The 11,621-nt window shown below is 37.5% G+C and overlaps 1 protein-coding gene across 1 annotated transcript; it reads left to right on the forward strand.

The window, feature by feature from the left end:
• Window positions 1-7,962: 7,962 nt before the first annotated feature.
• On the forward strand, window positions 7,963-11,155 carry psmg3 (proteasome (prosome, macropain) assembly chaperone 3). Its single transcript, XM_079178229.1, has 3 exons — window positions 7,963-8,071; window positions 9,170-9,398; window positions 10,494-11,155. Exons 2-3 carry the CDS (start codon window positions 9,180-9,182, stop codon window positions 10,644-10,646), a joined length of 372 nt encoding a protein of 123 aa, XP_079034355.1. The 5' UTR covers window positions 7,963-8,071; window positions 9,170-9,179; the 3' UTR covers window positions 10,647-11,155.
• The last annotated feature ends 466 nt before the right edge of the window (window positions 11,156-11,621 follow it).

The raw sequence follows: 11,621 nt of genomic DNA on the forward strand, positions 1-11,621 counted from the left end.
ACCCAGTCATCAAACAGAGAGACCCAGATTGATGAATGAATTTCGGGTGGTCCGCCCACAAAGACATTGCCATGTCACTGCAAAACATTGTGCCCATTACATCTCATGAAAAACAATACCCAAATGGTTTCATGTGTTCATCAAACAACAAACTGAATACCAGCCAAAGATGAGATGAATACTGCTCCTGAAATCTAAGATGGTGAAGGCGTTACAAAGGCTGGTATTTAAAAATGAGTATCTTCATTCCAAATTAGCATAAATGTCACATATTGAAGAAGTAAGCCCATTTCGGTTCATTTTTCTTTGGCATTTTTTCAGTCAAGTCCTGACACCATTCTCAGTGTGTGTGAGCATTCTCCTCGCTGGTGATAAATCATGCAAAATGACACACAACAGCAGCACTGGCACACCCACCACAACTACAAAAATGGAAACTGGCTCTCAAAAGAAAGTCTGTGCTAAAATGAAGAATGCTTGTTGACACTGCTTGTAGATTACAGATTTAATTTCCCTTGCTCAGCCCAAAATCTATTCACAATGTCTTCCACCTTTAGGAATATTAGATGAGGACCTGCAGTGACCCAAATGTTATGAACCCGCTGCCAAGGCTCTCTATTGAGACCACATCTGTGATTAAAAGGTTTCTTTGTCTGTTGACAACCTTCCTCAGTTGCTCTCCCGTCATACACAAAGACAGGCAACAGACAACACAACTGAGGCTGTTCTAGGCAGGACAAATTAAAAGCCCTCGTTCTCACAGTGGCCACAGTGTTGTTTTATTCATTGATTGTTTTGAGGTTCAACTTATGCTGAATGAACCTTCAGGCTGCATCGAGCCAAAAAAGCGAACTCACAAAAGGGAACACTTCGTCACATGAAGTATTCAGATGTGAATTGCCTCTCAACTGTACTGCACGACTGAGAACTTTCAGCTCTCTAAAATATGCATATGTGTGTTTTGATCCAACATAAAATACCCCTCCTTCCCCCGCCTGAATGTGAGAGATCCTGCAAACTACAATATCTTGTATTATGTACTTAATTAACCTGCATAAAGCAGTTTTTTTATTGTTTGTTTGCAGGGTGTTAAGTGAATTAATCACAGTGAATTATTCTTTGTGTCAGAGGAGAAAGTAGAGAGTTTCACACCTCTCCACATTTTAAAGCTCCTTATTACCTCTTTGGAGAGTTGAAAATGTCTCAGCTACCAAGCCATTAAATATGTAGTCACCTTCGTACAGCTCCGTAGTCAGCTGCTTTGGATCTCTTGGTGTTTCTGTACATGAATCAAAGCACATAGCTCTTTAATTGTCCAGATTCTAAAAATAGTTTTTACAAAAACTATGTATGTATAAACTACACATCTGAGTCTAACGTTGAACTCTTAATCCGTCTACACAGCTTCACCATTTTCATTCAAGAAATGTACTGAGGTTTAAAATATGTTTCAGTGTACATTTAATAATTGAATTGGGAATTATATTCCGGTACATCATGCTGCTGAATATCAATATTAGTTTGGAATATGTAATTTCTCAGCTCGACTGCTATGAATGCCTTCTGGTCACACTGATCTAATGAGGTGCTGCATCACAGACCAGGCAGATAATCAGTGGCTCAAATTAACAAAGTTATTTGAATTAATCAGGTGATACATTTTAGTGAAAATTGAAACAACACTAAAGGGCACGCTATATGTTTCATTTACATGCACATGTCAAAAGGCAGTTGAGACTGATTACCGTTAATGAACCCATCAACCAAATATGCTCAACTATTTAGACGGTGTTGGTGAAACCCATCAATATCCCCACACTCTGATGACATTAGTTCCATCTTGTATAACTATTATATTTTCGTAATTGACCAAGTCTGGCTCTCGGTCTGCACAGCATACATGCATAGATAAACTTTAGCACCTAAAGTTAGCACCTAATGAAGGTCGTTAGTAATGATTAATGATTACAAATACAAGATTGAGAACCAAATACGGGCGCTTAATGTGTGAAAACAACGAAAATGTGAAGCACTTAATATCTCAAGTACCGCTGAGGTGAGAACAGTTTGTTTAAAGCAAGTCTTCTCTGCTGCCAATTATTCAAATATTCTTGCTGAAAATACAAACATGAGCAAAATGTTGCAGAGGAAACAACCAAGGATGTAATCTACAAACAAGGACAAGCAAAGTATATCCACTGCTGACCTGAATACTGAGGAATCTGAAGTCGCTGAAGGGTTATCACTTATATAACACCTTGCAACTTTCAACCAAAGGACAAGGTTTCACTTTCAACATGACGCAAATATTAATAGTGTACATTGTTCCCACCTCTACTCTGGTCTCTGGATATATTCTTTCCCCCCCATCAGTGTGGATATTTATATATTATACTGCAGTGAAATGGAAATCTAGTGTTAACATTGATATGATTGAGTATTTGTTGTGTATACATTCTTCTTTAGTATTTTTATATCATTAAGATAAGATACAAATCTTTTCCACACAAAACAATTTACTAAACACAAAAGACAAATAAAAACTAAATTACTATGAATTTCGTCATTTTAAGCTTCAAGCAGTTGTTTTAAACTGCTTCTATAAAGTACACAAGGATATAATTTAATTTTCTGATTCTTTCCTAAAAACTCAAGTTACTGTATCAGAAGTTGAAGTGTTACCAAAATCTGCATGAAATGGGGTCAGTAAGACAAGTTGTCTGTTTATGCAAAATATGAATTTAACAAACATCATTGTACAGTATTTTGGTCACAAGCTGTTGAACGTGTTTGTTAACAGATATTGCTTGTGGGTTAGACATTTTCAGCTGGATGTTATGTTATTATAGCCTTATTGGCTCATAGTTGGATACAAAAATGACCTCGGCATGACCTATGTTTGTTACTTCCAAAGCATTAACTTTATTACACCTTAAGTTATTAATTGCTGCCTCTGCATCAGTTTTTGGCAGAAACTTTTACATACTGGCTACTGGTTTGTGTATTCGTGCAGGGCCACTGTTCACTGCCATAGAACAAGTAGAGCAGAGGACCTTCTTTTTCACTGCAGACATGGAAAGAAAAGTAAAGAAATAAATGTCTGACTCTTGTATGCCACAGATCAACATTGCAAAGACACTTAAATCAGTCACGATACATTTTCTGATGCAGCTGTTTGAACTCTGTTTTTCTATAGTTATATGGAATTCATGTCTTATGTTCTCATGTCTCTGCTTTTGTGTGTTATGATTTGAGGAGCACGGAGCTGCTTAACAAAGCATTCAAATGTTAAACCTTTGAAAGGTGTTGCAGTCATGATTTCATGTGCGCATTTCTGGAGCGCTGTGAAGCGCTGAGATGAGACAGAGTGAGATGTGTCTTTGCTGCTTCTCTGATTTCTGTTTTCGTCTCCAAAATATTTCAATATCCCTTCTGTCAGTCACAACCCAAACCAGCACACAAACAATAGAAACATGATTTGTGAAACATAAGAAATGATTAGCCTCTTTTATGGTGCAATATACTGAAATAAAAGGGCTTTTTGTGCTTGAGAATGTCTTGCTTTTCCCAACACTGGCTTGTTTTAATGTCTGCCACTGTTGAAAAGTTGAAAAAAAATGGAAAGTAGATCAGAGACTGCTCAAGCATGTAATTTCAACAGGCAGATATTTTTTTTGTACGGTTCAAAAGTGCTATTTCAAAATCCGAAACCTCTGTTGTTGAAGTAATCTTTGTTGGTTATTAATTCCTGTCTCCCTAGATTATGGTAATCTTCTGCTATTGGACAATACAAAGTTTACAAATTGTTGCTTAACTTTGTGTTGTTCATACTGATTTAGGTGTTTTTTTTGTCTCAAGCTAAAAAAAAGACCAAACTCAAATAAATCATATTGTCATACTAAAACCACTATTACAATACACTATAGAATAACACTTCTGTAGGTCTGGAGGAAGAAAAGGTAAATCAGTTTGCTTCGTCTTTCTAACAAATGCCCTGAACATGTTGTTTTCTCCCCTTTGGTTTTTTCCTTGCTTGTTTTTCAAAAAACACTTAATGGAAACTAACCCCAGGGGTTAACCTCACGAGGCATGAGCACAACTTGAGCACAACTTTCAAATGTCATGGTTAAGTCGCCATTGAGCTCTATCTGTAATACAGCACAGCACTCTAGTGGCCACAAGGGTAATAATTGTCTATGTGTGTGTATGTATTCGTGAGTGAGTGAGAATTTGTGACTGTGGAATGTACTGAGGCATGAAATGCCTTTTTGTCTCCATCCACCATATGAGCTTGTCTGATTTTACAAAGGTGTGAGGAAAATGTTTCACCGATGACCTAATATTGAGTTAGTTATTATTCAAAAGGGGCAAAGAGACAAAAATGAGTCTGCATGATACGTATTCAGTGCGTACCAAAGAGAGACTTGATGAGATAAACAAGGAGGAGCTGCCTCATCTAGCAAATATTCTCATCTGGGATGACATTTTACTACAGAGTGTCTGTGTGTGAGACAGATAGCGAAAGAGAAAACACTTGACTAGTCACAGATAAGATGTTTGTCAAATTGAGAACCCGTAAGCACCATCAACTCTTTTTCTTCCAAGACAGTTTAAAGGGGCATCTGGTTCCTAAATTTGACTTGGCGAACTGTCATCCACATCCACAGTACATGTTGATGAGTTCACACCATTTTACATAACGACAACTACAATGTAAATCCTGCCCTTCTTTGACGTGTAATTCAAAGATTCGGATTTCAAGGCCCTCCAATGCATTCCCTCTAGCTTCAAGGCTATGATTGCTAACATGGCAGATGAGTTGGAAACGGTTGGAGTAGCAAGCAGAGGAGTGGAAAGAAGGAAGAATAAAAAGCCTTTGTTTTGAAAATCACTCACTAATAATTCACAACCTGTATATCTATGAATCAAATTAAAAGGGATTAGACTACTCCTTTTTCCTGGAAACAGCTCAAGGACCCTCGATACCCTGAAACAGCCACTGTAACCATTAGTCTACTATTCATTATGCAAAACAAGTCCTTACTTATTCACAAAGAAACATTACATGGAATGAGTAATTAGAAACTCATTACACATGTCCTATCATACAAATCTTCTCATGACCCACTGGATAAACCTGCTATGAGTATTTTCTCTAAGTTCCTGAACAGAAACTGACATTTGTGAATTTGGCAACGTTCAACCAAAAGCAATGATATGGAAAACGGTATATCTGTGTTTTCATTCCATAGCTGAGAGTAATAAATAGCAAGGGCCTCGTAGACATTTCATTCAAACTGATTTGAACATAATTCATGAATATGTCATGAAGCTTTTATGACACTGTTATGTGTTTTATATTATGATGTATGACAAGCGTCAAGGGGAACATGTTGCTGTTTGTCTGTTTGTAGCAGGCGGCAACATGATTTTATGGTCTCAATCGCTAGTTTCAAGTCTTCTTCAATACAGCATGATGTTCATTTCGTAAATTATTGTTCCATTTAGAGTAAAATAGACGATAAAGCAGGGTATGCTTTAGGGCGGGGCTACCTTGTAATTGACAGGTTACCATGGCGTTGTCTGGTCTGAGAGTTGTCCGTGTTTTCGTCTTGCAACTTTACCCTTTCACACCCTTTTCAGTTGTTGCGCTAGCTACACCCTCTCAGGTCACTTCTGGTTAAAAAAAAAGACAAAAAGATGGCGACGGCCATAATGACAAACTCAAGGCTTGAAAACAGCAGTCCACAAACCAAGCGGTGATGTCACTGTCACTACCTCTACTTCTTATATACAGTCTATGATTTGTATTTGGAGTTTTCTACTCTCAAGAATAAGTAACTTGCCTTTTGGCATAGTTATGCATATTCATTGCAAGTAATGCATATTCATTCCAAAATGTTTTATTAATGTCATAATTTATTAAACATCTTCATTACCTCACTGTGGTTTTTCATGAACATGTTTGTGCATTGCTAGTACACGTGAATATACTATGACAGATTCGGTGACAGTACATTACACAAATAATGCTAAAATGTTGCGCATTGATCTTTGCATTACAATTTTTTTTTTGTATCAAAATGATCACTGAAGGACACAGATGGTCGGCCAGGGAGTATAGGGAGCGGTCCAACCAATTTCATACCTACTGCTGCCTACTCAGGGTGCATAACAATTCCGCTGAGCCGGCGCTATTTGACATTGTGAGTGTGTCATGTTCATGGGGATGGCTCCTTTTGGATCAGTCAGCCTGATGCAGCACTTGCAGACTTCAGTGGAGCCTCACATCCACCTGAAAAAAAAGGTCATGCAAGCACTTTTTCGAACAGTGAAAATTCCTGCACTGCTTGCCTCTCCTGTAGCTGTAAATGCAGATGTGACTGCTGTAGTTGGCAAATGCAGCCGAAATGTAAAGGTCCTACTAAATTGTCCTTGCAGAGTCTACGTATAACATTTGAATGCAGTTAAAATGTCAGGTCAATACCAAGCTAAAAACACTTTTTCAGTTGGTTTTCATAACGGATGCGCTAAAAATTAAAACAATTCATGGACTATTTATAATTCCATTTCATCTGTATCATAAACGTATTAACCAGATTCAAGCGATCAAAAAACGTCCTCCAGTCCTCTCTATCTACTGCCACTATTTAATTAAAAAATAAGTTAAAAATAAAAAATAATTTAAATGTCTTTATCTGCTCTTAAAAGTAAAGCTCCATTGACAGTTAATTAGAAAACATCTTGCCTCTGTGGTTTCTTGCTTTGGAAGATTTGTTTCTATTACTTAATATTGATTGAAATGTACCAGGGCAGAGGATCGGCTTAATTTTAAACTCTAAGACATTCACTCTTGATAATACTTAATTAAGTTCAGTTGAATCGTCCTTACTTCATCACAGTCATTTCTAGAAAAATTACTATGCAGATTAAGGGAATACTTCACCCACAAAATAACCATTTGTGTATCAATGACTTGCCCTGTATTACCTTGAATTCTTGAAGAAAACTTTGTTTTGCCTGCATGCCTCCACTTTGAACGGAGAATAAAAGTCTTGATGAGTTGAACTACATTTAGTCACATGCAGCCTCGCTAAAGCTATATTACTACTTAAAACACTTCGCACTTGTCCGGACTCACACAGACTAGTTATGCGCCTGCACAACAGTGAGATGGTTTGAAGTATTCCTTTATGTATAGTTGTGAACGATGCTGGAACCTTGAATATGCTTTGTGAGAAAAACAAAGAGAAACACTAATTTATTATTTTTGTACTGTAGTTATGGTTAACCTGTAAGGAAGGTTCATTATGAGGGCAATACCAATGACAGAAAATAATTATGAAAAATACACTGTTTTTTTTAACCCAAACTCAACATGATATCTTTTGTTCTGAGACACTAGTTACCCGCTCGGCTGCAGGTTCCTTGTGGATTTAAACATTTATGGTAACAGTTGTTCTTATGATTATGTATTTGCTTTATTAAAATATACAGACTTCTCTATTCTTAGTTTTTCAGTTGATTTAATTCAATTTAATATTACCTGGGATGTTCTTACAAAATGTACTGTTAGTGGGATTTAATTACAATCACAAAGGTCTTTATTTGAATCGAGAAATTATTGCAAAATCGTTTTCCAAATCTGTAAAATTAATCAAATTCAAAACGAGGCATCTAATCGGAGGCAAATAGTTAATCAGACATGATTTTATTCAGTCTTAACAACTGAAAAGCCTCATGGAAGCTGTAGTTGTTGGATACTAATAATCTGAATCTGAAAGTTATTTGACCAATCATGCCCACACATAAAATATCAAATTTTGTTTCAGTTTGACATGATGAAGGACCTCAGAATTCCTCTAATTTGTTTTAAATTGAACAGAAACTATCCCGGAAGTAAGACGTGACTTCAGGTACGTCATCACGCATAGATATCTCACGCTCAACCCGACGGCGCACGTTTGTTGTTAGTGAACGATAGAGCACCACAGATCGCTGCAGAAGTTGCAGAAAGTGAAGTGTTTAAGTGCAGACGGAGCTTTCCGCTTTCCACAGACGAAGTAACAGAGTGAGCATTTGTATTTTATTTCACACACGCTGAACTGTTCATTGTAATGTCAAGTATGAAGATTACAACCGGAGCTAGCTAACAGTAAGGTTAGCTGTTTGGCTAACGTTAGCCTCTGCATGTCAGTACTTCCTCAAAGCTGAGCATCACCTCTGCGGAGCTTTTCTTTCACTTAGTTGACGTTACTCCGCTGGAAAATATGAATATGGTCTCTGCAAGTGATTGGATGTAGATTTTAGTGAGGACACAACTCTCAAATACCTCTGTACATAGTACTTAGCTGCTGCTTCTGTACTTGGCTGCTCACAATGTCTGGAACCATTTATTTGAATCTCATCGTTGACGATTATTTCCCCGTATTTTGCAAATAAGTGAAAGGTTTTATGCGCAAAAGTAATGTAGAATACAGTAATGCACAATAGCCTAATATGGATGATGTAAGTCCCTTAAATGTTAGAAAAATACATTTCTCACTGGAGAGGTAACTGTATTACCGTTGCACTCATGCAGTAAAGTTATTTGCAGAAGTGACTAAGTCGTTCAACTTTACTTTTGTTCCCTAGGGTAATTGGTTTTTCTGCAATCACATGACAATACATGATAGAAAATAGATGTACAGTACGGTTAGGGGAAGGAGCGACGTCCTGAATACAAGTGAGCCAGCAGACAACTGGTGTCAGACTCACATTTCATGACTGTCATTACTTCCACAGTTCCACAGAAAACAAATGTGTGCGTGTTGTTAACCTAGTACTGAAAGGATTTGTCGATTTTTGATAAGTCGTTTGACATTTATTATTTTGCAACTGCCATTTTACAGGCAAAAATACCAAACATTTGCTGCACCACCTCATCAAATGTGTGATGCTTTTCTTTGTGATATATGGTAGTAAACTGATATGATTGTATATTTCTGGATTTTGGTTGTCACCCTGGGCTCTAGGAACTTGTGATGACCATTTTTCACTATTTTCTGACATCTTATCACTAAAATTGATAAGTTATGAAACAAGCAAATGACTGGCAGAATAATCAGTAGTGAAGATACTCTTTAGCTGCAGCCTTTCAAATAAGTTCCTGTTTCTTTTTCTTCCCCAGGATCGACAAAATGTCTTCTACTGAGCCCGTCATCCGATCGAGACAGACGGAGAAAGAAGTCAATGGAATTTCAACACAGGTCGTCTGTACAGAGTTCAGCAATTACATATTGATAGTTCTCACTCAGTACGGAAAAATGGGGACATTGATATCTGTCACACCTGACTCCAGATCTAATGATATCAGCACCCCAGCGTTCTCCACCAAAGTACTGCTGGGCAAAGACGAGGTACGCTGGATGAAATTGTTCTGATAAATATTGTATCGGTGTGTTATAGACTTGTTCACAGGGCATCAGACAGACTTGTTGCAACACGGGGTAACTCATTTCATGCTGTCAAAGGGCAGATAAGATTGGCTCTCAATTGTTGTGGTGGATGGGAAGGAGGCATGGAGTTTAGTGGGCCGTTAAAGTTTGCACAAGGCAACTTATTTCAGCTCTGCATTAGCATGTCATTTCTAACTGGCGTTCAGTCCTAGACATGGATCATCAAAAGATAAATGGAGTATAATGTTGTTTGCTTGTGGAATTGACAGTGCAGGTTCTTTTTAAAGACAATACTTGCACTCTCGTGGAAGGTGTGGGGGTTTGACTCAGGGGGGAAAGCACAGTGTTGAAGCCCAGTCACACAGACTGTAAGAATGATCATGATTGAATGTTGTTATGTAATGTAATTAAGCTTTAAGTCAACAGCCGAGGCTTCATCTCTGTTATTGGAAAGTTTACTGGATTTCACAGCAGCCAGACAACCTGCGACAGCCACATCAGGGGTTTTATTAAAATGTAATCATATTGTAAGTCATATTTAGAGTCGTGCTAACGCTGCTTATTTTGAGGGAACTTCACAGAAAGAAATTACTTTTCTCATGGTGTGTGTGGAATATAGCCCAATCAATAATGCTGCATGACAGTAAAGGCGAGTTCTAACTATTTACCACGTAGGCGATGGCAGCAGCACAGAATGTAATTGGAAAAGTTTTTATTATTTTTTCATGTCAAACTTGGTACAGTGGGAATGATTTGGGAAAGTGAGCTGATGCCTCTAAAACCTCAGTGTTTGAAGATATGTTCAATAGATGAGAAGATTATTGATGCACATGATATCAAACATAGAGTAAATAGATAAGGTGTCCATGCCAGTGTAGTGCTCCAGGTGTCATTTCCTCATTTTATCAGTAAGTTTCACAGGCCAGGCTTTTGCACGTACAAAGATTGTAGAAGTCATTCATGTTAATCAGTTCATTTTCTTCTGACGTAAACATGTTACATCAAAACATTTATCCGTGTGATAATCTAACCCCTGATTTGTGTTTCACTTTTCAGCCACTGACACATGTTTGTGCCAAAAACCTGGCAACTTTTGTGTGCCAAGAAGCTGGCAACAAGTCTGTCTTAATGGGTCTGGCACTCAAGGATTCCTCCATAGATGCAATAAAACAAATGAAAGAGATCATCAAAAGTTGTCAAGTCTGGTAGGGAGTCAACACAATGGACACAAAGCCTGAAGGCTGGCTGAAATACAAGCCTCTGGATGCACCAAATGTCACATTTTGCTGTGCTTTTCTTTTCATCTGAAAGACTTTACTATTTACTAAATGCCAGTCTGTGATTTGACGAAAGAAGAAAACGGATGCTTGTGCTGCAAGACAGAAATGTAGGATACCAATTTCATTGACTCTGACCTTTTTGATTTGTTGAGCCAGTGAAGTTTTCTTGAATATATATTTGACAGTTTATCTGGTTGTAAAGAATGGTTTTCTGAAAGCCACTGTGCTCTCAGAAAACGGAAGAATGTCCATTGACTGAGTTATAGTTTGCAAAATGATGGCAAATCGCTCCAGTTCATCCCTGTGTGAAATATGTATTGACCTTATTCCTTTTGTTTGTTTGTAATACTTCATACTGTTTGCTTTTTTTTTTAAGGATTCAAATATTCGAAATTGTTTCATTAAGAGAATGTAGAAATAAAGCTAAATAGACCACTTTTAAAACGTGTCGTTTTTCTGTCTTCTCAGCTCCAGTGAAGGATGTTTTAGGCTTTGCACTGGATAAATATTAAATATTTTAAGCATCACAAATGTTCACATCAAACTGGAAGATTGGACCACGCCTTGTCTAGTCTTTGTAATTTTCTTTATTTATCAATCACATCTGTGTTAAGCTGCGTTAAATGCAGTTAAACATCCATTTGGAATGATTTTCAACACATTTCAAATGAATGCATTCTGTAGTTGCAGTGTTTTGATGCAGATCATGCCCAAAAGCACAGACTAATGAGAACTATACTGAGGATCCATCTGCTGGGATGACTATTGATTTAGCATCATTAGGCATGTGTACAATGTAATAGATGAAAGGAATCTGTAATCTGTGAGTGTACAGTATAACCTGCATACATATGCCAATTGTCAATCTTATTTTCTATGTTTAATTGAATCAGAGAGGTGTTTG

Source organism: Pholis gunnellus, assembly GCF_910591455.1.
Source record: "Pholis gunnellus genome assembly, chromosome: 17".
Taxonomy (NCBI): Eukaryota; Metazoa; Chordata; class Actinopteri; order Perciformes; family Pholidae; genus Pholis; species Pholis gunnellus.

Excerpts from the sequence above, each read along its gene's own strand:
- psmg3 (XM_079178229.1), top strand. The coding sequence starts at position 9,180 with ATGTCTTCTACTGAGCCCGTCATCCGATCGAGACAGACGGAGAAAGAA. Across the intron at positions 9,399-10,493 it reads TACTGCTGGGCAAAGACGAG|CCACTGACACATGTTTGTGC; the intron begins GTACGCTGGATG and ends TTCACTTTTCAG.